The sequence below is a fragment of the Nothobranchius furzeri genome, chromosome 13 (assembly GCF_043380555.1).
Source record: "Nothobranchius furzeri strain GRZ-AD chromosome 13, NfurGRZ-RIMD1, whole genome shotgun sequence".
Classification (NCBI taxonomy): Eukaryota; Metazoa; Chordata; class Actinopteri; order Cyprinodontiformes; family Nothobranchiidae; genus Nothobranchius; species Nothobranchius furzeri.
Window position 1 is genome coordinate 39,721,012 of NC_091753.1, and position 26,622 is coordinate 39,747,633.

Below are 26,622 nucleotides of genomic sequence, written 5' to 3' on the forward strand. Positions count from 1 at the left end.
GCTTAAAAGGGTGCAAAAATGATAAGAAACAAAGTGTTATCGATTTGCAGCACAGTGAAGCTTTTGCAGATAGGCAAAGGTCATTTTCTGCTTTAAGAAGACATTCTACTTTTTGAAACTGCTTTGATCAGTGTGACGCAGCTATAGTAATTAGAGTTTGTTGAAGTTTTTCATTGTCAAACCTTTATTTGACCCCAGACAAGTGACAACGCCAAGCTGTTAAATGATTTTTAAACAAAGCAAAGAAGAAACAAAAATCCATGTTTGGATAAATACTGTATACAGCAGCAGTGTTTGCATTGTGTTTCACATTTTAGATGAAATTCTAGTTTATTTCATCCTGTTTTAAACTTAGATAAAAAAACTGAGTGTTAATATATGTAGCTCTTAAAAAGAGATGATTTCCTTCTCATTTTGATGCATGGGCAGAATTTTTATCCATTTTTGTTTATTGGCTGACTTGTTGCAGGAACTTGATTTTCAAACCACTTCGCTGAAACCTGTGGCTGTGACTGATGCATGCTGCTCAGTGTCAGTCTGACAATTGCTGAGATAACAGCTTTGGAGCACTTAGTTTGATGATTGTCAAGAGGATAGTGTCAACCTGTTCTTGGAAATATGTTTGCTGTGGGTAAAGCCATTTAACAACCGACGGTGTCATTTCCACTCTTCACTGCAGCTACGTACGCTCTCCAACTTGGACACCTTTTCATCTGTTTTGTTTTAAGAAAATAAAAAGCTAAAAATCAACAAACACTGAATACATAGAAAATATTTTATTCACAGAGCAGAAAAAAATCTAAACTATTTACGGGAAGAGGAGAAAACAGGATATATACCTTTGTCAACAGGTGGTCACATCTCTACTGCTTTGTTTTCATCCACCAGAATATTCCTTTTTTACCCTTGTCCAACGGGACAAGCATGACTTGAATGGGTTTTGTCTGCTTGAACAGCTTTTTCCAATAGCACAGGTCCTCCAACATTTCAGTGCTTGCTTCTTATTGTACTGAGCAGTAAAACGTAAAACCAGCCAATGATTGGCTAGGAGGTGGAGTAACTGCTCCAGAGTTTCCTGCTGCTTCAATGTCCTTAGCCATTTACGGCTTCAAAGTCGGAAAAAAGCCAGCAATTGAGCAAAATGTTCACGATCACTGCCATTATTGTGTTGTTTTGTGTTTTTGTGTAGCATACAGTCCACCTCACGCTGTGTCAAGATTTTCTCAAGCTACTTTTTTAGTGTTGCTTTACTTGGAAGGATGTTGGGACCCCGCTGATCATAAAAATGTTGGATCGTCTTGTTTTGGTTTTCAAGGACATATCAGCATGTTGTAGCCTTAGCACCTGCTGTCCTTTTCTTTGCTGGTTGCTGCTTTGGATGCGTTTCCAGGCTAAAGATGCTAACGACTCATCAGGGGATGGAGAGGCAGGGTACCCAGAGTAGTTTCGGCTCGTTAAAAAACAACAGACAGCTACATCTTATAAGCTTGATTCTCCCACATTCCAGTTAGAATTTAAAAAGCTCCTCGGACAAGAAGCAACACGTCTTCAAGAAACTAAAGAAGTCCAGTTGCCTTCATTTGAACCCTTTGGATTACCATGACCTTGACTGAGAACCTTCACCAGCAAGTCATAGAAACATGCTGCACACTCCTCTTCCATGTTTGTTTACTGTGAACTCACATGTTGCCTCTCACGATTTACCATCTGACTGGGAGTTTTTTGTTTAAATGTGTAGTCTTGGCTGGGTTGCTGCACACTACAGGACAACAACTGGTAAACAGAGGCGGTTTTACCATTAGGCATAGGTAGGCGGCCGCCTGGGGCCCCCTTGTGTTGGGGGGCCTCCTAGCCCTGACCGCCGGCACCCCTCTGTTAATGCCACAATACTCTTATTACCAACCTGTGGCCGCAGACGGGATTGGACATGCTTCTCATTATCATAATTCCTGAACCGTTCAAGATATCATTAAAATTCCAAACGTGCTGAAAAGATTAAAAATGGGGCTTTTCGGGCATATACAATTCATTATGGTAGCCACCGGGATTCCCTGTCTTGAGCGCACCAATCACAACAAAGATTCAGAGACGTGCTGAGTTTGTCATCCAAAATGCTCCGTTTTATAACTTTTGAATGGCTGATCAGATTCAGAAAATTCCAACGGTTCCTAAAAGTACACAAAAGCAGCTTTCCAACGATCTATAGCATGAAGTAATCAGAGATGGGGAAAATATCGCTACAAGGGGAAATCCTGCTGTACAGCCTGATTGAAACGGAGCGCAGCAGAGTGCAGCGCCGCGGTGAAAGCGGATAACGGGACACAGGGAAGATAGTTAGCATAAAAACCAGCATGAAATTGTGGAAATGCTTCAAAGAAAATCAACACGATTTATTAGAGTCCCTGAAGGCTTATATCTGAAGACAGTGACCACGAAGAAGGACAGATCTCCAGTGAACCAGGATATGAACGTTTGTTCAGTCTTTTTTTTTATTTTTTTTTATTTGCACAACCCTCAACTATTTGCTAATTGTAAGATTCAGCTTCATTCCAGCATCATTTATCTTTTTGCAATAAATAATTATTTTTGCTAAAACAAATGTTTTTGGTATAGCAGTGCACGGTGTGCCAGAGAAGCACCCCATGGCAGTGTGAGGTGTGTAGGACTCTGCCTGCAGCTGGAGAGAAACTGCTTCAAGGTCTACCACATCAAATAAAAACGTCTGAAAGTTTACAAAAATAAATGGTCTTAAAAACTGTTAAAAGACACCAAGGTTCAAACTTTTTTTAAGAATAGATGCATTACAGATCAAAGTTTAAATTGTTCATTCCAAATTGTTTGCCCAGTAATTTTGAAGTTCCTGTTCAGTAATAACTGTAAAAAAATCAAATCCGTTTTTTGCTTTTTTCACTTTTAAGCTGATTTTTTTAAAGGCTTTAATATAAATAAATTCTAAATACAAACCATACACTGAAAGCTGAGGTTGTTCTGAAAAAAGGAGAAGAGTTACACACACTTTGCACTTTTTATTACAATTTTACAGCCATAAGATTAAAAAATACCAGGTGGCCCTGTTATAAATATGGTCATAAGAGGGTTATTAAGACAGCGATGCACAAACAGGAAGTGATTGGTAGTCATTCCACTCCAATCCAATTGGTGGCGGAAATGCGCCAAATTGTTGTTTGCCAAGTGCCATAAGAGCACAAATAAAAATAAGAAGAGAGGCAGGACCATTCGTAACAAACTCAAAGCGATAGTCAAAATATTAAGCATGAAATTGAATTATCCTAGTGGCTCCAATAAGAGAAAGAAGCAGCATGCTTCATAAAAGCTTTTATCTTCACTTCTGAAAGTGACGTCGTTTCTCGATGTAAACATCAAAAGGAAGCAGAAAGGAAAGACAATGGAAAATGTTTAAAGGGAGGAAAACATAGACCAAAATGGAAAATAGAAAAAAAATAACTAAGGCTAAAGCACAGGAACACTGACAGGAAAAAGAAAGCAGAGCAAATATTGAAAGCGCTCAAAGGGAGGAAAATACAGGAAAAAAGAGGAGGACTAATAAAAAGGGAAAATAACTCATATCAGAAGAGGGGAGAGTTTCACAAATCCAGTTAAAGGTAAGATTGTCGAAAATTTAGTGTAAGGGGCCCCATGTCTGTGTTTGCCTTGGGCCTCCAAATTGCTAAATCCGCCCCTGCTGCTAAATCTGGGATTTGTTTCATCACCACATGTGTGGACATGCTTTAAAAATCAACCAACAATAAAAATAAAATCCTGCTGGGTGAATTAGGCTTTGGTAACCTTCACAAACACAAACACATGTTTATAACAAAGTCAGTTTGACAGATCATGAGAGACAATTTCATGCAGCGATAGCTGAGAGTCACAATTCAATCTTTGTGTTAAAACAACACACACAAGACCTTGCAACACTTCTTGATTGTATTTCATCAGGACGATCTGACCAAAATAGCTATAACGTGATCGTTTTTCAGTTTGAGCTCAGTCTAAAATCCCTACAGGAGTCACAGGCTTTGCTTGTGCAAAGGTGGAGAGGATTTGGGGTCAAAGACAAAATGATTTCAAGAATAATACAAACATGACTGTGGCATTTGAAATGAAGCATTTAAATATCAGTTAATGTCTTAGCATTTGGCAGGTCTGTTGGAGAATCCTTGCGTGCAAAGACCTTCACATTTTTTGGGTCACTCACTCTGACCTTTGAGATACCTGTCAGGTGGGCATACATATTCTTAACACAGACAAGCACCAACAAATAAACAAATAGATTAAATTAGAAAAATAAAAAATGTTAGGATCAAGGCATCAGGTAAATAGGATGGGGTTTTCTTTATATACACTCACTATCAGGTCAGCAGTGAGAATTATTTCAAAGATAGCCACGGAAGAAGTAGAGAACACAAACAAATAAAATCAGACAGCACAGGGCAGCTGCAGGGCACACGTGTAGGCCCAGAACACTGCTTGAACATCCTCTTCTTACTTCTACCTTGTTTTTTTTTTTACTACATATCACTTCAATCTTCTTTTCAAATTTATTTCTCAGCCTTCTACTGATAAAGTTTTGCATTAATTCAGCAAATACCCACATCAAATTTTGTTATCTCAAGAGGTTGCATCAAATGTGATCTAAGCTAAATCTGGAATGTTAACCTTCTTCAGAGTACTGGTAAACTCATCAGTGCTGTGACATTAAAATGTGCTGAGGATTAGATGAACAGTCTGTTCTTTCTCTCCACCCTGCTCAACATCACTTCTCAAGAATCTCTTAATAAAACTAAAAGGTGCTCATGTTATTAATGCAAAGGTCACACGTGAATCCATTAAAAAATGGCCTTTACAAGCTAACAGCATCACAGCTTAGGTCAGCTCATGTTCCGTAATGTATACAGGGGAGCATGGGGTGGGGGGTGGGGGGTGGGGGGGTGGGTGGGTGGGTGGGGGGGGGGGGGGGTCATCTTATGAAACAAAAGACATGATGAAGAAGAAATACTTTGCATTAACCCTCTGGAGGCAGGAGTTGCAGATTTGCAACAGTTAAAACCTACCTACCTGGTTACTCCACACACGTATTTCATGAGCTGTTTTGAACTCAGAAGGACTTAGTTGTTCGTCCTTTTATCAAAACGTATTTTGAGCCTGAGAGGGTTAATGCCATTAAAACAGGAGACTTGGGTTCTCCTTTTAGACCCATTGAGTATTGTTGTTTAAATCCGGGTGTCTGAGCTCATCCACACAAGCTGGAGGGTAAGAATGCCGTCTCTAGGCATTATCCAGAGCTGTATCTCTGCAATTTATGCTAACAAAATAGAACCTAGGGATTTAGATCTTACCACTTTAGATCATCTAACACATCGTTTTGCAGATGAACAAAAAATAAATAAATATATAAATACATTTATATTTATATTTATAAATAAATAAGCTTCCAGATCTGTTAGAAATAGCTAGCGAGCTGGGTGGTCTACAGCTGAACCAACAAAGGTCTCTTCTATTTTGCAGGTTCATGCTGAACGTTAATGATCTCTGTTTATTCTGACGAGCATTGTTTACAGAAACACAAACAAACAACATTAGCAGCTACCCGCTCTGATTACACAACACATTTTGTGTAATTATTATAACAAGACTTACCAAGTTCACTTGATTTTTCAACACATTTACAGTGGTCTCTTGTGTAATTAAATGCCTTGTAAGTCGATCTCTGTGGGGGGGAAAAAAAGCTCTGGTGCTCCTGCTTCAGGAACTAGAAGTGAGGCAAAAAGTTGAAAGTTGAGCATCGTTTAGCTTCAGACAGCTGGTTTTGGAGTCTTATTTCCTGATATTCGGTCAACTCAACTCTACCACTGTCTCAGTTTGCTCTGCAATGTTGAACTCCACAAATAACACAAGACTGAAAGAAGTTCTGCTGTGTGGTGGAGTTGCTAAAGCTAACGGTTAGCTTCTACTACCTGAGATGTGCGCTGCTCTCTCCTGGGTGTATGGGTGAGTCCATGAATACTAATTATGAAGTGCTAATGTCACTGGCTTTTCTAATCCTAGTGGCTCACTTTTTTCTATTGGCAACTAATGTGGGAAATAGGTGTAGAAGACTATTTTTATGTTCAGCCTGCATGTTAAACTCAGATTTATTCATATTTCAAAAAGGAAAAAATGGTTTATCTGTGAACTTGGCCTTTAAAAATTGCATTGCAGTTAACGCAACCATTATACTGTAAAATGTTAAATAACATTACTTTTACATTATAGTTATGTGCACCAGACATGCTGAAATTTGCTGCTGCTGCTAATATTTATGCAGGCGTCACATTAATTTACTATACTCTTGTGACCTTAGAGGACAAAAACACCCACGTGTAAAGATTGTTTTAGGAAATCATTGCTCTGTTAAACTTCAGCCCTGCTCAAACATACAAACTTCCATCATTTTGAGGATTTAAACCCTTCAAATGCCGGTTTGATGACTGACAGTCATTACTGTAATTCATGAAATAGACTCAAAAATGAGTTATTTTTCATTTATTTATTTATTTATTTATTTATTTATTTATTTATGTATTTTATTTATTTATTTAATTATTTATTTATTTATTTATTTATTTATTTTTTCAAAAAAAAAAAACTTTCTGTCTGGTGCATTTATTATAAATCAGTCTTGTTATGTTATGAAATATCTAAAAAAATTGTTTTAACAACAGTTTTTGTGTCAGAACAGATTCAAATTGTACTTATGATTTGAGCGGAAAAAAGTTTTTGATCCTGTAACATCTGCAGCAAGTAATCACACTTTCCGTTATATTAGGCTTTCATTTTGAAAAACGTTCATGATTTTTACTGTTCACCACCAAATTCAGTCATTTCTTCATTAGCAGCATTTGTGAGAAAATCTACAGATTTCTTTAGATTATTTTGCTGTTAATGCAAAAATGTTAATATTTGAATAAACTGTTTGAAATTGAAGCCTTTAAGGCTGCTGAGCCCGTTTGAATGCAAGTAAGGGATGAAGAGAAAATATGTTACAGAGCTGGAGAAGGATGGCAAACAGCCATCTTATCAAACACATGCAGTTTCTGTCTTCTCAAATAGTGTCATCCAGTTTAGCTCCATTTGCAAAGACACGATTCATTACATTACAAAAGCAAATGCAAAAACACGATGACGGTAGTTCAGTACTAACTGAGAATCAGCGGTGCTTTGATCATATCAAGGTAAACTATCCTTTTTAAACAACACACAATCATCTGGGAGATATCCCTCACCGTGTGTTAGACATAATGTGTTTTTGTTTACATCAGAAGCTCCAAAAAGCTGTTGCAGTGAAAAATAAAAGACAACTGCCAGGACTGATAGTCGTGGGGTTACTGTCAGATCTGCTGTGATGGCACACGATGATGCACCGTGGCTGGTTTCTGACACAATTCCTGAGCACAAAATCATTTTGTTCTGCTTGGATGACTTTGAAATGCTGTTTGCACAGTTGAAGGTCTTCTTTTTAACAAAAATAAAAGAGTCTAATGTGTTTTTTCTTTTACTTTTGTTCAGTTTTATCATTCAGTATCCAAAACAGAATGAGTTTATTCTATTTTATCACTTTATACTGCCAGTATTATCCCTACTGTTGCTCATTTTATGTAGAGAGGAAATCTAATACCATAGCCGACGGTGATCCATTTCAGATCTTCATGCATTAATTCATTAGAAACAACATTTTCTTACTTCATTTGAAGGAGAATTGAAGGCTAATGCTTGATGGTTGCTGGTATATTTAGTGTGTGTGAGACCTACTGATGGCTGTTTATTTTACAAAACAACCCCCAGACAGGCGCTGATGTGATATGATCAGTCAGTCAATATAAACCGATCAACCTCAGTGTTGAAATTACTGACAGGAAAAAGGAAAATAATTGATTTTGTCATTCAAATATCCTGCTCTGCTGGGAAACCTTGTGTCTTTTGCACATATGTTGAATCCACAGTTAAACATTGTAAGTAGTGCTTAGTCACATAAATTAAGGAGAGAAAAAAAAGAAAAACACATCTTGAGGATCATGATAAAGAGCTCACCCCACAACCACAAGGCAGCATCTGACCAGCACTAATTTTATTCATTTAGCAGCACAACACTAAATATGCAGTGACAAGAACCTGCAGGAGATGGGTTGCCTCCTGTAGTCTGAAGCAGTTAGTTTAGTATTACATGAAGAGACAGATCTGAGGCAACTAAAACCTGCGATCTCTTAGAACAAGTGCCTCATTTTACTGACTGGAAAACAGCTCAAGGTGACCAGATTTAAGAGCATGATCAGACCAAATAATGTCTGAACTGGATTTCTATTTTTTTCTTTCTTTAAAAGGAAATGATAAATAAAATCTATGCACGGGTTTTATTGCAAGTATGAAATAAATGTAAGATTTACATCACGTATCATGCAAGCATGGTCACAAAGGTGCATAGAAGATCAAACAGGTTCATTTAAGGTGACTTAAAGAGATGCTTTCGCCATTTAGAAGTGTTTGTCAGCATAATGACCAACTTTTCTATTTTTTATTTACTCCAAAATCTGATTTCTAATAAAGAACAAGTCTATTTTTTAGACATTTTATCTTATTTTTAGTCTAAAAGAAAAAAAATATTCTCTAGAAAAAAAGTTGCTTGGCTAGAAATCTTAAAGGTGCAGTATGTAAGAATTTAGTGAGACTTTTACAGTAAGAAAATTCCAAAAGAGTCTAATGTTTCACTCATTTGGGAAGGAAGGTTATGAAACATATTGCATACCCAGCTGGCTGCAGGGATTGTCAGTTTTTTCTCCTTTCAAAATAAAGGAAGGAGGTAACTACTGTTTACCATCAGTGAGTGTGGGGGTGCAGTCTCCTGTGAGCTAATACTGCAGCGCCGACAATTGTAATTTGATGATGGCCGGCAAAAAGCTCCAGAGTTGTTAAATGTGGTCGAGATAACTAAATGTTACCACAAGATGTAATTTTACTTCATTTCTATATAATGGACCTTTAAAACTAGCTAAATAATCTAATTTTAGGTTTATTAGCTAATTTACGACTTCAAGCCAAGCAATTTTGTTTATCCCGTTAGCAGATTTCTTTACTCAAAACAAGACAATCTGAATCATATGACTATTTACCTTGTTTTATATAATGCAATATTTCTAGAGATGAATTAATTTTCTTTTTCGATTAAAGAAAATATAAAACGTCTAAAAATTAGCATTTGTTTTACTTAGTTAGAAATCTTTATTTATTTATTTTTTTGTAGTGTTACCTTCCTGAAAGGCAAAACAGTCCCACAGGACTGATGAGTTAACTGCTAGTCTGAGCACAGCCATAACCAGAGTGGATGACTGCCATCCTAAAGTACAACCCACTCCTCAACAATTCATAACAGTTCTTAATGTGATAATTTATCAAAAATTTTATTTCTATCAACTGAGCAATCACTTTTCTTCATTTTCATGACCATGATCATTGGGAGATTCTCACTGAAGGCATCAAAACTATGAATGAACACAGGTGGAGTTATGTACTTAAAGGTGAAATAACTGAAAACATGTTTAATATTCTATTTTCTTCAAAATAGCCAACCTTTACTCTGATTACTGCCTTGCACACTATTGGCATTCTCTTGAGCTTCAAGAGGTAGTAACCCCAAATGGTTTTCCAACTGACTTGATGGAGTTCCCAGAGGTGTTTAGCACTTGTTGGCCCCTTTGTAAACGGTCATGGTCATGAAAATAACAAAACACACTGAATGAGAAGGTGTGTCCAAACATTTGGTCTGTACTGTAAAAGATTCATGTTCAGTAGAAAATTCTCAGTTGTCATTAATGTAAATGTTTCTAAGGTAATGTTCACGTAACCTGTTGTGAAAGTTCAGAAATGGAAGCTACTGAAGAACAGCAGCTATACAGTTTGGCATGTGCTCAGGCTAGCCATTAGCTAACGCTAACCCTAGTCACAGCATGTAAAATAAGTGTACCAGAGAAAGACTTGTGATGCTTTTTCTTATCAGAGTTTACAGCTGAATTAAAACTCCCCTTGTTCACTAGTCGAGGAGCACAGGTCTGAGACTGCAGCCAAATGAGAAACTTTTCCAAATCCTGCAGCTTTACCTGATGACACAGTGATAAGTTCAGGGTTGTGGTTTTCTGGTGATAGTATAACAGACTATTTAAACACGATATCCTAGGATGGGATTTTTGTCTACGCTTGCAAACATTTCAATATTTAACTGTAATTGTAACTATTGACTGTCTTGTCTTGCAGGGCCCCTCCCTGGCCTTCATCACTCACAGCTAATGGATGTCCTTACCCAGTATGGCTACAATGACAGTTTCTATGAGAACGGAACATGGAGCTACAACGAAACAGAACAGGAGCAGAGGCGTCCGTACAACTACTACGCCATGCTTCTCACTCTTCTCATCTTTGTCATTGTATTTGGCAATGTGCTGGTGTGTATGGCAGTGTCCAGGGAAAAGGCTCTGCAGACCACCACCAACTACCTGATCGTCAGCCTGGCTGTCGCTGACCTTCTGGTGGCCACGCTGGTGATGCCCTGGGTGGTCTATCTAGAGGTAGGATCTCACACACACACACACACACACACACACACACACACACACACACACACACACACACACACACACACACACACACACACACACACACACGCACATGCACACGCACACGCACACGCACACACACACACACACACACACACACACATACACACACACACACACACACACGCACACACACATACATTCAGCCATATTTCTTTGTAATGAGTCATAAAACCAGACATGTCTTGTGCAATAAACATGCTCTTCTTCTTCTGTGTGCATTCATAATAGTATTTTCTCCATGTTTTACTGCTGTAGAAAACAAAATACATAAAAATACAGCGACTGATTAACAGAGAGTCAAGCTTTCAAGCCTGACAAAAACACTGGAACAGCTCTCATTTCCATTATCACAACTGTGTGCATAATTTGCAAAACATTAGTGTAGGCTGTAAAACTATCTCTTGGAGCAAATGAACTTTAAAGAGTTCATAGAGGTTAAAACACAAGTAAAGCATGATATCTTCACAAAGGGAATCTGGATGAGAACCGGTGCCAATAAACTAGTGGAAAAACGGTCTGGAGGAAGAAAGCTGCTTGTGAATTGTCTGTATCTCAGAGTTGCACGATCTGCCATTCCCATATTGGTTACAGTCATGGATCACCAACATTTCTCTGGCAAAATACCAGCTTTGTAACTTTCTAATCACATTGCTGTTATCAAAAGGCTGCAATGCTTATGCTTCAACCAGAAATAGCTGGGATCCCAATTCTCTGCTGTTGTTCTGTGAGTCAGGAGCTGGATAGTGTGGGAACCATTGTTCTAGATGTGTAATGATTTAGTGTCATAGGCAGGGCCCATGGGTGCAAGCAAGAACAGCAGCTGCAGCCAGACAAGTAAAATCCATAGACTTTAATGGGGAGGAACCGAAAATGATAGAGAAAAAGAGATGGTATGACAGGAACAGATTAAACAAATTTGCAACAGGAGAATCTGGCAAAGAACAGAGAACAAACATCTGGCAACTTAAGAGCCAGAAATCCTCACAGAGGCTTGTTTCCTAAATGTAGACTAGGTGGGATAATTACCAAATGCAATAAAGGTGATGAGCTGAGAAACCAAAGGGAACTGCAGGAAACAATGAATGGGAAACAAGAAGCCAGACAATACAAATTAAAGTGAAAATAACACTACAAAAACCTATGACTTCTAATAAGTATTTTAGGAGTTAATATTGTACTATGAAGTTCAGTTATTTGCCAGCTAATTGGATTTACACCTTTCTTCAGACTGACCACAACCATGGACTAGGTCTCAGAAAGCTAACAGTGGCATGGAGTTATGAAGATATGACAATCTTAGGACAATGAAATGTTGGGGCTCTAAGCCTGAAACTAATATAATCATTACACAGTGTTTGTGTCACGCTGAGCCAGGAGGAGGTTAGGACCCAAGATGCAGAAACCCAGAACGACACAAGGCAGGAGCAAAATCAAAGTAAAATCCTTTATTTAGGAAGAGAGTCCAAAATTCAAAAATCCAAAAAGGGCAGGAAGCCAAGCCTAAAGTCAGTAACCAGACTGACAAAGACAAAAAGCTCTTTGATGAGCAAAACCTAGAGTTTCATGAGGAGGAAAAGAACAACACTGACAACGACAATGGACCGACAAACACTGAGGCACAGACAGGGTTATATACACAGGTCTGGTTGATAGGAGACGAGGAGCAGGTGCGTGGGGAATTGGGCACAGGTGAAACTCATGAACTGAGGGAAGAAGCAGAAATAAGTAAAAGTAAGTAAGTAAGTAAAAGTTTATTTTTAGAGCACCTTTCACAGATATAAATCACAAAGCGCTGTACAACATGATAAAGATCAGGGCAAATACCTCTAACCAATAAAAACATCAGAAAAACAATAGCAGTGATAAAATAGTAAATAAAATCATGAGTATAAACAAAGTGAAGGTGTGAACCCAAACAAAGCCATCTTTTTGAACATTTAGGGAGGGAACGCCTGGATGAAAAGGTGAGTTTTTAGATGATTTTTAAAGACCTCTACAGTGTTAGAGAGACAGATATTTGAAGGTAGACTGTTCCAAAGTCTGGGTGCAATAGTCTGAAAGGCCCTGTCCCCTTTGGTTTTCAGTCTGGTTCAAGGAACAGCCAGGAGGTTTTCAGATGTGGATCTAAGGTTCCGTGAGGTGGTGTGTGGGGATAAAAGCTCAGATAGGTAGCTTGGAGCCTGGTTGTTAAGAGCTCTATAGGTCAGGACTAAAACTTTAAACTGTATTCTATTATCTACCGGGAGCCAGTGGAGGGACTGTAAAACTGGAGTGATGTGAGCTCGTCTGCTGTATTTGGTTAGGAGGCTGACTGCTGCATTTTGGATGGCTTGAAGGCGTGAGAGGGAGGTTTTGCTGAGACCAGTAAAAAGAGCGTTACAGTAGTCTAAGCGTGAAGACACAAAGACATGGATGATTTTTTTCCAGATCTGCAGTAGAAACCAGTTTACGGACTTTTGAAACGTTTCTCAGTTGAAAGAAACAAGAGCGGGAGATGGTTTTGACGTGTGAGTCTAAACTTAAAGCTGGATCAAAAATAACTCCAAGGTTTCTAATGCTGGCCTTGGCTGATGGGCAATAAGAGGCAATTTCTTGCTCAATTTTTGGCTGAAGTTCCGGGGGTGCAGCGATCAGGGTCTCTGTCTTGTTAGCATTGAGGACAAGAAAGTTGCTGGACAGCCAGTTACTGATCTGGGTCAGGCAGAGTACAAGTGTGGCCAGCCTGTCCAACTGGTGTGGCATAAAGGACATACAGAGCTGAATATCGTCAGCGTAGATGTGGTAGGAGATGTCTAGGAAAGACTGAATGATGCCAGCTAGGGGAAGAATATAGAATGCGAATAGTAGAGGCCCTAGAACTGAACCTTGTGGGACCCCGCATGTTAGAGAGGCAGTATCTGAAGAGAAGGTTTCGGACTTCACTGTGAATGTTCTGTTGGTGAGATAAGAAGAGAGCCAGTCTAGAGCAGAACCTGAAATCCCGGCCAGAGCCTTTAACCTGTTTAGTAGAACGTTGTGGTCTACAGTGTCAAAAGCTGCACTGAGGTCAAGCAGGACCATGACAGAGCATTTCCCTGCATCAGCAGCCATTAGGAGGTCTTTATGCACCCTTACTATAGCAGTCTCAGTTGAGTGCTGCTTCAGAATGCCAGATTGGAAGGGGTCAGAGATCTTTGACTTAGGAAACCAGGATCTGAGTTGGGTTTCAACAACCTTCTCAAGTACTTTACTGATGAAAGGTAGTTTAGAAATGGGCCTAAAGTTACTGGTGGAGCTGGCGTCAAGGTTTGATTTCTTTAAGAGAGGAGTCACTACTGCATTTTTAAAGTAAGATGGAACACAGCCTTGGCTCAGTGAGCTGTTGATTATAGTCAACAGAGATGGACTGATAGAGGCAAGGGACCCGACTAAAACAGAGGGAGTTAAAGAGCAAGTAACGTCTAAATTAACTTTTTTTTTGCTGATGAACTGTATAAATGAGTGTCTAATAGTGTTTTAAATGTGTGCATTCTTTATTTTAGCATTTTGCTGCATTTTCTTTAAAAATAAAAAATTCTGTCTAAAAACCACAGTAATGCGCCACCTTCAGCTGAAAACATAGAATTTGAGTCATTTTGAATAAATTTTAGCCAATGGCTAAAGAGTAAAGTACTACGTAAACCAGTAGAGTACTACGTAGCAGCTCCGTGCCAAAGTTATAAAAGCAACGAGCGTCTCGGCCACGCCCTGTGGCGAGTGGGAGTTGGATTTGCAAGCGAGCGTAGGAGGTCAGCGGTAGTTCAGCATTAGCATATAGCATTAGCATATCCTAGTCTTTAGCATATCTTTTAGTGTTATAAATACTTATTTAGTGTTAGCTTGGCTGTTGGATATTGTAGTTTAGTTAGTGTTTGGCTGTTAGTGTAATTGGGAAAGTATTTCGGGTTTAGTGTTCCATATCGTCTTAGTATTGGTGAGTAGGTGTAGTGTAGTATGCTTGCGGTGACTCTGTGGGCATTTTACCCGCGATTCTGCATGTCTCCGTTTGAAGAGGGAGGCTGCCCACCGTGGCTCTTCCGCGATTTAGATGCAGCCCACCGACTCTGCTCCCCCACCACGGCGGGCTCCAGTCTGAGGTGAGTAAGCTAAATAAACGTTTTAACATCTTCTAAAGACAATTCCCTACCTAAATGCAAAGTCTGAGAGATGTGGTTCACTTCCTTTAGCTAGTCAGTCGGCAATTCTGCAACAGTGTCTCTAACTGACGCAGCACTAGTTGACAGACAGCATTACAGCGTGAAATCCAGCTTGTGAACAGGTTCTGTGAGGAATTCTGTTCAGGAGGTCACATTTCAGGCTCTCCACATCATGTGTGACTGACTTTTACGTTATAACGATCACACACTAGGAATGTTATAAAGCGCCTATATAGGATATTCTTTTGTATATTATCTGACTTTATAAACTCCCAACAACAATGTGCTTCTATTTTTTTTTCAGGCTAAATCTACCCAAGACACTGGCTGTCAGACTGATTTAGCTGCAAGAATACACTTGTCCAGGCAGACGTGAAGCCTTACCTGTAGCAAAGGTGAATTATTTTTAATAATCTTCTATGTAAACATTTTATTACCTTCTAGTTTTAATTTGTTTTACAGATTATTGTTACACGTGATTTTATGCTCTTTTAAACATTTATAAATGTGCTGCTTCTTTGTTTTTACATAGCCAGCCAGAATTGAGTTCACAGCCGCAGTGTGTCTGGTGACCCACGGGGACCATGATGAAAATTCATCTTCCAGAAAGTCCCAGAGCATCCACACCCCCTGAAAAGACCAAGATGTGAGGTGTCTGCTGTTGATTCCAGCTTCCACCTCAGTGACAGTGCAAGCTCAGTGAACTGTTCAAGGTAAAAAAAAATTAAAACATTTCAGAATTTTTAAGATATTAACAATTAAATAAGTATGTGATTACATCATGACGGAGGCTACTGATTCTGCCCCGTGACACTTGGTGGTGACGTGTGAGCTGATTCACCTGGAAAATAACTTTTACATTAAATATTTTGTTTTTGCTATCAAAAGTAAATTAACTAATAACCTGCATTATTGCAGGACACTCAGCAAAATATAGACTCTACACCATGAGTCAGGCACACGTTAATATTCTATAAAAGCACATAAGGTGAGCAACACCACATATTGTACACTGTCCTGAATTTGTTCTTTCTGCATCTCATTAGCCTGGCTGATCACCTGATAACTCCTGCCATCTGGTTATGACAGCATGAGGATGTCCTCACACACCTGTAACCTATCAGCTCATCTGGCAGAATAGAGAGAGAAGAGACAATACCACATCTCCTGTTCCTGGAAAGCCTTCAGCCATCCTTCGATGACTGAGAACCTCCATCAGCTCTGTCTCCTGTCTGCCTACAATTATTATAATACATATTGTGTTTGACAAGTTTTTTGTGCTGCCAAATATCTCATTTAGATTCCAGTTTTGATATTTTAATGGATATTTATAAATTACATTGATTATCACATTTTTGTTGCATGCTTAACTAGCTCTATTGTGATGAATTAAACTAGCACCTCACTGTTAAAAGCTCGTTTTAATTTCAAGCATGTTTAAGTATTTATGTACATGAACAAAAACAGGAAATATATAAATTGAGATTTATTTAATTAATATAACAAATAAGGGGGAAAGAGTCATTGAAAGGCACATTCTTCTGGAAGCTCCTGATCCTGACGACACCAGACCAGCTGCAGACACCAGAGGACCTAGAACTGAGAGAGCAGCTGTTATTAGTAAATAAATAAAGAAATCAGGGCAGTTTTAGTGGGCTGAACACATTACAGAATAATTTTCTCATGGAGTATTTTCATAACTTTATATGCAGCAGACTGTAACTTGAGCCCAGGGCTACCGGAGAGCTGCTATCCAGGACGTTTCAGTGGATTTTCCTGCTTTAACAGGTTAGATTAGCTGTTAAGCAGCTCAGCTATTTGTTGCTGATTAAAACCAGGTGTGCTGAAGCAGATAAACCTCTAAAACATGCTGAATACTAGCTTTTTAGGGTCGCGGAGCCAAACACTGCAACTAATCCAATGCTAGGGCTAAATGCTACTTACCGTTCAGAGGTGGTTCTGTTGGGTAGGTTCTGGGAGTTTCAGGCAACTCACAAGCTCAAAACAATAAGACTCAGGTCCGCTTGTCTCCTCCAAATAGACTTGGTCCCTTTCTTCTCGAGTGTCTGGGTAAGGAGGTGGAGAAACGTCCTCCACTTCTAATAACTGCTCAGAGTGACGGGAGCTAGCTTCGTCTAGTTAGCCATCGTCTTCGTCACTGCCGCGGCTCCGCCCTCTCGGTCCTCCAGGCAACGCCTACTAATGTTGCATTTTTTAAAATTGATACGTGGGTGGAGAAGGACTCTGAGGCTCAATTGACCCGCTCTTTAAGATATCTGATGAGCATGATGAGAGTTTCATCTGACTGATTATTGAGGTTAAGTCATTTAGTGTAATAGGGGAGAAGGAGGTGAAAGACTCGGAGCACTGAGGGGCCTCCTCGCTGACAGGGGGAGCTGGTGGAATGCTGGATCTCAGATTTAACACCTTGTTTGCAAAAAAGTGGAGAAATCTGTTACAGTCATCAGCTGAAGATAGCTGAGCCTGCTGCGGAGGAGAAGAAACGATGCTGGAGATGGTATCAAACAAAACCTTAGGATTATTCTTATTTTGGCATATGAGGTTGCTGAAGAAAGAAGACCTGGCATTTTCTACAGCTTTGTTGTATGACTCGAGAAGTTCTTTAAAATATTCGCGATGAACAACCAGACCTGTCCTCTTCCACCGTTGTTCCGCTTTTCTATAGGAGCGTCTAAGTTCAAGAATCTGGTTGTTCAGCCAGGGTGAACTGGAGGCACTGGAACTGGGGCTGGTTTTGTAAGGAGCGACCTGATCTAGAATTTTGAGGCAGTGATCATTAAATGAGTTAGTAAGGAGCTCTACGTCATCAGAGGAAGGAGGTACAAAGTCAAAGAGGGAGGAGAAATTTAAAATGGGAGAACTGTTGATAATACGTCTTAGCAGAGTCTGGTAAAAGAGATTGAGAATTTAGGTTAATATGAAAAGAAACTGACTTATGATCACTGAACACAACATCATTTTCTGCAGCTTATCAACAAGAAGTCCGTAGGAAAAGACCAGATCCAGGGTGTGGCCTGTTCTGTGAGTGGGACCAGACATGTGTTGAGAGAAGTTAAAAGAGTTCATCATGTTTAGGAACTCCCTAGTGGAGCTGTTAGATAGATCCTCAGCATGGATGTTGAAATCTCCAACAATGATTATCCTGTCTAGTTTAATAATTGAAGATAGGAGGTCCTGAAAGTCAGACAGGAAGGATGAAGTAGATCCAGGTGGGTGATAGACCAGAATTCCATAAACTGGTTGAACTCAACCAATTTTAATCATGATCATCTCGAATGAGCTGTAGGAGTTTGAGGATATAATTTGGCATGAAAAGTGTTTCATAAAGATAACAGCTGTTCCTCCACCACAGCCTGTGGTTTGTGGAGCAGAGAAGAAAGAGCAGTCTTGAGGACAGAATTCACGGAGATGAGTGACGTCATTTTCGCGCTGCCACGACTGAGAAATCCACAAAAAGTTTAATATTTTGGTGCAGAACAGATCGTTGAGGATGTGAGACTTGTTGGCGATGGAGTGCGCATTAATTAACATCATTCTCGCAGAGGAATCTGGCGATGTGTGTGCCGCGGGCTCCATAATGGCGGGCGGCTGGCGGGCTAAGCTACATAGCGACTCCCGGCTACGCCCGCGGAGGTTCTTTGTCTCCCACGCCTTCAGGTAGCGTCCTGCATCAGGGGCTCCATTGAGCAGCGAGATCAGCCCAACTCCATTAAGTTTGTGTTGGATCCGTCACAACACAGCTGCAGAGCAGCGATCGGGCAGAGCTTCGCCTCTCAGGATCTTTCAAAGCTGAACGAAGAAGCCGGCTCTCTTCCCCAGTTTCCTCTTACATGGCCTCCTGGGCAGCGGCAAGCCGACAGTTAACAGAGGGCCGAGACCTGGGTTAACGCCAGTTTCCAGAGGCGGTGGGAAAGCGGGTCCGGTGTCGGAGTTCTGGAGGTTGATCATCGCGGACCTGATCGACAACAGTAAGTCTCGATCATATGTTAGCAGGGACTCCGCACCAGATAAAGAAGAAACAATAAAAAACACCAAATAACCAAAAAAGATCAGGAGCCTAGCAAACGGACAACCACTCATGGGCGCCATCTTGCTGATTTGATATTGAAATAATTACAATCAATATCTATATTGATTGAAATAAGCAGGGGAGAAAACCATATCTAAATCTTAAACCAAAGCTACTAAGATAACCTGAACTTTAAACACTGTAAAACATTGTTACGGCCACCGCCGTTTTGGAGCCCAGTGGTGTGTTGCACTCCATTTTCATGACCAGCAGTTCAGCAGCGCAGCACCTTGGACAGCTCTTCCTTGGGAAGCTGTCTTACTTCAGGACCATGGACAGCGCCAGAGCAGCAGTCACAGCCAGCTGGGACTTTTCAACTCATCAGCTGGCCCTTCAAAAGCGGCCAGCTGGAGCTCATCAGGGGAGACAAATGTTTGTAGGTTAAAGCAGCAACGTGTGTTCCTTACCCTTGGTGGTTATCTTGGTCTTGTGGTTTAAACCAAGTTGTTGTGCTTAATTCTTGTGAAGAAGTAACCTTAGGACTTTTTGTGTTTGGGATAATTTGAGTTAGAAGGTAATTTTGGTTTGGTGAGTCTTTTAGACTACCTTTGGTGAGTTACCAGGTGGGGTTTAGCCCTTTTGGAGTCTCGGTTTCCCTTTTTAAATAGAAGAGCTATTTAGGATTTTTGTTTTTTTGACAACTTTAGTTACTTTAGTGCCTTTTGTTTGGTTTGTCTTTTAGACAAACCTTTGTTAAACTACTTGGTGGGGATTTTGCCCATTATCTTAAGTTCCAGTCCGCTTTATTTATTTTAGGATTTATAGTGGTTGGTCCTTAGGACATGTTTGGGTTAATTAATAATTTTTACTCGGTTAATTTCTGGGTAAGGGTTTTTGGCCCTTTCTTTTGGTTTTTCTTTTCTTTTTAATGAAACCGTTGTAAAGACAAGGCCACTTTGAGTTTGGTTTTATTTCGTCAAGCCTTTTTCTCCCCCATTAGGGTTACTTTGCGTTATACTCGTCCTTCTTATGTTTATTCCCCTCTCCTTCCTAGCAGAGCCCACAGAGGGGTGTAACAAACATAGACTAAATTAATTAACTAATGATAAGTGAAGTGACTAAAGGGAAACCTGAAGAAGCTGGGGACCAAAAGGGGGCACAGAAGATTAGGGGACACATGAGGGGAACCAGGAGGAGGCTGGGGACCACAGGGACACAGAATCTGAGGGGACACCTGGAGGGAGAACAGGAGGGGGCTGGGGACCACAGGGACACAGAACATGCCATATGAGTAATGGGATCAAGGGTCAAGGTTAAAGTGTTCGCATCAGATTTGTAAACAGCTGTCCTGCAGTGCTCAGGGGTCTGTGATGCAGCTGATGCGTGACAACAGCGAAATGTCAGGCAAGGCTGTTTTATCAGAGGTCAGATGTTTAATGATATTTCTACACAGTTCCTGGACTCATCATCTTACAGTCAGCCCAGAGGCATAATTCAGACCATTTTTGTAAAATACGTTAGTGTCAGCCCGAAAATGTAAAAGCACACAGAGACATGGTTCAACCATAAAAATCAATTCAAGCTGGCCTAATCAATAAAAAGCAGGATGGACAAAGTACATTTTTTCTATCTTTGCTCATTTTTAGTATCTATATACTCTGTCCTACGGCTATTTCAAACCATTAGGTTTTAGGCCAGACTGTAGGATGCAGAAAAAGGCCATTGAAGCTGGATTCTAGCCCTCCTGTGTCTTGCAGTGAGTCATGGTGATTATCTACAATACATCTATAGAAGGTTGTTCTCTTGTTGTTTTTCTTTCCCTTGATCAGCGTCAGGACACCTACACCTCAGACTGAAATGGCTCTAACTTATCTAGCTGAGTCAGGTGGATTAGGGTGTTCACACTGTTTTTATTCTAATTTATTTACTTGTTTTTGTTGTTGTTGTTGTGGACAGTTGGTTAAACACAGAGGAGGAGACACATCAAAGAAAATTGTAACAAAAGAGCTGATTTCAAATCAAATCACTTTTATTGTCACGTCACATGTGCAGGTACACTGGTACAGTACATGCGAGTGAAATTCTTGTGTGCGAGCTTCACAGCAACAGAGTTGTGCAAAAATACAGTAACGTAAAAACAAGCAAAATATAAAAATGGCTAATCTAAGTAATAATATGTATACTATGTAAGGTATGTACGTTACTGAATGTGTGTGCTAGTATGTTTTCCTACGTGTGTGCGTGTGTGTATAGTGTGTATATACATGTTTTACAAATGAATAAAGTATACAATAAAATAATAAAATAAGATATATAAAATATACAGAGGTTGGTATGTGCAAAACAGTGGCATTAATGTACAGTATGGAGTGTGTAATGTTGGAGTTTCAGTAGTGAGGGTGAGGTGTCTGCGAAGTGTTTAGCAGTCTGATGGCCTGATGGAAAAAGCTGTCTCTCAGTCTGCTGGTTCTGGACCGAATGCTGCAGAACCTCCATCCTGATGGAAGTAGTCTGAACAGTTTATGGCTGGGGTGACTTGAGTCCTTGATGATCCTCTCTGCTTTTCTCAGGCACCACTTCCTGTAGATGTCTTGGAGGGAGGGAAGCTCACCTCCAATTATCCTTTCAGCACACCGCACTACTCTCTGGAGAGCTTTGCGGTTGTAAGCGGTGCTGTTGCCATACCAGGTGGAGATGCATCCAGTGAGGATGCTCTCAATGGCACAGTGATAGAAGGTCCTGAGGATGCGGTGGCTCATGCCAAATCTTTTCAGTCTCCTGAGAAAGAAGAGGCGCTCCTGTGCTTTCTTCACTGTATTGTTCGTGTGCATTGACCACGGAAGATCCTCAGCCAGATGAACACCAAGGAAACGGAAGCTGCTCACCCTCTCCACAGTATCGCCGTTGATGGTGATGGGGGTGTGTATTCCTCTGCACCTCCGGAAGTCCATTATCAACCCCTTTGTCTTTGTGACGTTGAGGCTGAGATGGTTGTCTTGACACCAGTGGGTCAGGGCGCTGATCTCCTCCCTGTAGGCCATCTCATCATTGTTGGTGATGAGACCCACCACTGTGGTGTCGTCCGCAAACTTCACAATGATGTTGGAGTTTCTAGTGGCCGTGCAGTCGTAGGTGTAGAGTGAGTACAGGAGAGGGCTCAGCGCACACCACTGTGGTGCACCAGTGTTCAGTGGTTCGATTCTTGGCCAAATTATTTAAATCTCCAGGACGACATGACATTTAAAATGTAATTTTGAACAATTGCAGGAAAAAAATTTTCCACATCTGTTGGAAAGTTTGTTTATGAAGTGTGTTGAATACCACTAGAGGTTTCATTCAGTGTGTCATTCGTTTAATAAAGGATTGGATCACTCAATTTATTTGCAGTGGTCTCTAGTAGGAATAACTGCCTTGTAAGTTCTTCTCAGGGTAAAAAATAAACAGGTGCATCATTTCTTAGAACTAAAAGTTACCCACATCATTTCATGTTTAGCCTGCATGAAAACTCAGAGTGAGCAATTATAAATCAACACATTCTCACACCCGAAGTGGCTAAAACTGACGATGGGTGACCAAGCGTTTGTTTGACACGTTGGGAGCCCCAACGGGTCGGGAGGCGACTCGCTGTGCCAGGGCGTCGCATTCTGATGCCTACGGTAAAACAAAGATTTCACCGAATTGTGACCTTTACCCCCTTGCTATTTAACCTTCCGCTCACCCCAATCCTAACCTTAACCCACTTGCGCATGCAAAACTTTGTTTCTAGTTGTACCGTCCATCTCAAACACAGTTAACGAGAAGTTTAGAATGAGAAACTGGGTTACGGTTAGGATGGGGGTGAGGGGAACGTTGTTGTTTTCCCCACGTCATGTCTGGCTGTTAGGTAATTTCATTGTCCCATCCAGGGTTACCTGAGAGAAAGTACAACACGCAGGGGTTATATTAATAAGCCGATCGATAAACCATACCAATCTTTACCAATAAACAATTTAGACTTGCAAAGTGGAGAGAGATAAAATGATTCACACGAGTCGGTAGGCAATTCGCTCTCTCAGACAGAACCCTCAGAAAGCATTTATTAAGGACACACAAAATGGTAAAACACACACACATTTACACACATTCCTTTAGACTCTCGAAAGGGAGACAACAGGCACAGGCACAGGGCGTTCTTACTGATAAGCCAGGACTGGAAAGAGGCAAGGACAAACGCCTGTCTGTTTCTAAAGTAAAATAAACTGTATGAAGCTTTCGAAAATAAACCGGATGAAGCTTTCGTTTAAAAAATAATAAAATTATGTATCCATAATTTATCCAACAGCTGTAAAGCAAACAGAATTGATGTCTGAATGCTGGTGACAAGCCTTACAGATTTACTCTCAGTTGGAGCATCAAAGCTTCTACTTTAAAGTCACGCCTGATACTTAAAACTTTATTGTAAGTGTTATTATCAGACACGGAGTCAGAGGTGAAAGAGAAAGAAGTGGACAAAAGTTAGAGTGGGGGGATTCCACAAAAATAAATAATTCATGATGAACAAGACTCTGCTTCTACACCTGCAGAAAGAGGAAAAACTAACAAAAAAGGGACACACAGCAATACAACAGGAGCAAAATATCGCTGCGTTAACCTGATGAGGAAATATAAAATCAACATTGTTTTACTGAACAATGACACGATAATAAATCACAGTGCATTTAGTGCCAACCACAGCCTTAAGACATGTTGAAAATGCTCAAGTCAATATTTATGAGAGCACTATGTGAGCACCTGTGTGCGTACCCGCATATGCATATGTAAGGTTTCTCAATAGGAGCTTCCAATGAGGAGAGGGGAAGGTTAAATAGCAAGAGGTTAGAGGTTAAATGTCGGTGAAATGTGTGTTTTCCCTCTGCCTATGGAAATCGACACTCTGGCACCACGTGGCACCTCCCAACGCATTGGAAACAAACGCTTGGGCACCCATTGTCAGTTTTAGCCCCTTCAGGTGTGAGAAGTGTTGGAAAAATTTATTTTCAGTGTTTCACACCCAGTGGCGGCTGGTGAAAAATATTTTTGGTGGGGCTGTGCTATATTTTTTTTAAACAAACTTGTGCTTTCTGAGCTTTGTGCACAACTTCACTATTTCCTGAATTAAGCACAGCTCTTTTATTTCCTGTCTTACATCATTGGACAAACTGATTAATCCAGGTGTGTCTGACTATTGGCACGCTGCCTTGCGGACCAAGGTTGAAAAATACTGCATTAAATTGCACATAAAACAACATGACCATAAATGGTAAATAGGCAATGCAAGAGGCAAGTAACAAAACCATTTTGTTTAATTTCAACATTTGAGTAAACACGAAAAATTATGAGCAGGTCACTGTTACAGTAATGGTAGTAAACACTACTTAGACAAAATGCCAGAAATTTACACTGTTAGGACTTATGGAAAGTGGAAACACTTTCATAGGAAATAATGTCATCAGTATCCTCTTACAAATGTCATATTTCCCACTTTTTGGGACAATAAAATATTTCTGGTTCTCAATGAGATGTTTTTACTTCAAATGTAAAAACATCTCATTGAGAATCAGAAATGTTTTATTGTCCCAAAAGCTGGGAAATTTGTTTGCTGCAGCAGAAGTGTAACAAGTAAAATGGAATCAGATTGATGTATGTACAAATTTACTTGAAATACACATTTACATGATTAAATATGTATAATAGGTATGTGTGTTGAAATTAGTTTTTACAGTTATTGCACATTAAACATGTTATTAAACAAATGTCCCGGTTTGTGGGACAACCAAGGATTTCTGATTCTGATTGTCTTGTTTACAGAAATGTAATGTACAGCTTACCTCTGCACCCAGCTGCTGTTCTCCCTGTCCAAACGTCCTCCGTTTCTTTGTTGGCTGCTGCACTGATGCGCTGCATTCCTCAGTCAGAGAATGAATGGAGTCCCCAATGAGACACAAGTTCCACATCCACCTTCTGTGGATCCCAGCCGTTTTGAATAACAAACCCAGAAAGCAAAATAACGCATTAGCGTGATTGCATCCAGCTAGCCACTGCTTCCTGGTGTACCAATTTTGGGAGAAGCCTAGTGTGTACAGTTTACCCTTCTCCTTGTCCTGCTGGCTTATCTTTACGTCGGGCTGATCTGGTCCAAGCTCTTTGACATTAAGTTTTTCCACCATAGTTCTCCTCTCGAACGGATACTGGAGAGGAGACCGAACTGAATTCAGTGGCTCATGAGATCCGGTATCCATGCTGGTTGTAGGCGCACTGGCGTCCATGTCTACGTCTGCGTCATGACCGTCACGAGTCACGACCAAAAACGTGCTGGAGTCGAGACTCTCAGAGTTCTACCGAACACCAACGAAAGCCTTGGCTGTAGCTCTATCTCCCAAAATGCTTCTGAAACGTTCTGAAACAACATCGACGCTGATTGGATACATTCCCATTCCTACCCTTTGATTTTCTTGTCAGCAATTGGACAACTGGTCCCGTCTTGTTTGGGCGATTGAAAAACAGCACACAGCCTCCACCGCTCGGCAGAGACCGGCAGAGATCGGCAGAGACCGGCAGAGACCAATATAGATATATATATATGATTTATTTTTGTTACAAAACACACAATTAACTTAGAATATGTGATTATTGTTAATTTTATTTATTTATTTTTTAAAATAAAAATTAAAAACACAGGGGAAACTGGGAGGACGGCGCCCTATCGCCCTCTACTGGCCAGCCGCCACTGTTCACACCTTTAAGACATTCATTTGTTGTCAATTTCATGAAAATGTTTCCAATGTAAAAAAAAAAGTTCTTGCTGATTTGAACGTACTTGCTGAATAGAAAAGCAGAATTGTTCAAAGTGTTTTTGTCGAGAACAACCAGCAGTTGAAATTTTGCTGAGCATTGTACAAAAGGAACACATCATATGGATAAACCTGGTGGTGATTTAGCTAATCATCCAGATTATTGTGGTGCAAAAACAATCTGAAGATAATTTCAAAGAAAAATTGTTTGCAAAAAACGTTCCTATACAAAGGATTAGGGGGGAAAAACTGTGTACAATATTATGCAACTAATTATGCCTATGTATTGGCACGATTTTGTTGGCTGCACATTTTTCACATTTTCCAAATAAATGGCACCTCAAGGAGCGACTGGTTTGCTGTTTATGTTTTCATACAGAAATCTAAAGGATGACGCTTGGAATTCCTTTTAGTTCAGTAGCTTCCTTTCATCATGTGTGACTCATGGTCTTATTTGAGCAATCCTCTCATGTCTGCAGAAATATCAATACTCAATAAAGTTTTTCTGCTTAGACTAAAAATCAAAATTCATAGGCATGATGTATTTCCAAATAAGTATTTTAAGGTTTTGTTAAATTTGTGAAACACTTTGTTTATGTTTCATAGATTATTGAGCGGAGATGGAGGTAACTAAAAATACAAATGTTTTATTATAAACAAAATCAACGAGAACGAAGGGTGCTGATCCAAACTGGGCCAGGGGGGTTAACTCCGATTCTAAAACAAAAGATAACGAGATGAATACAGTAAAATGAGAACCAGGAAAACACAGCAGGATAATGGTGGAGGAATCTTACGTTGCGGAGCGGGGGTTTGAGCAGGAGAGGGAGTCAAGTCAGGTCTGAGATGGAGATTGTCTGGTGGAGAGGAGTAGCAGATAGAAGTGTACGATCCAGGACAGCTGAGCGTTGAAGAGCGGGAGGCCAGAGGAGTTGAGCGAC

The 26,622-nt window shown here is 40.2% G+C and overlaps 1 protein-coding gene across 2 annotated transcripts in view; it reads left to right on the top strand.

Moving 5' to 3' along the window:
* The window catches only part of drd2a (dopamine receptor D2a), a 126,321-nt gene that overhangs the window by 46,410 nt on the left and 53,289 nt on the right, over nucleotides 1–26,622 (top strand). For both annotated transcript variants that reach the window (XM_054742687.2, XM_054742686.2), the window contains exon 2: nucleotides 10,306–10,616. In XM_054742687.2, the coding sequence (XP_054598662.1) occupies nucleotides 10,338–10,616 (279 nt within the window). In that variant the 5' untranslated portion in view covers nucleotides 10,306–10,337. The remainder of the gene's footprint in view (nucleotides 1–10,305; nucleotides 10,617–26,622) is intronic.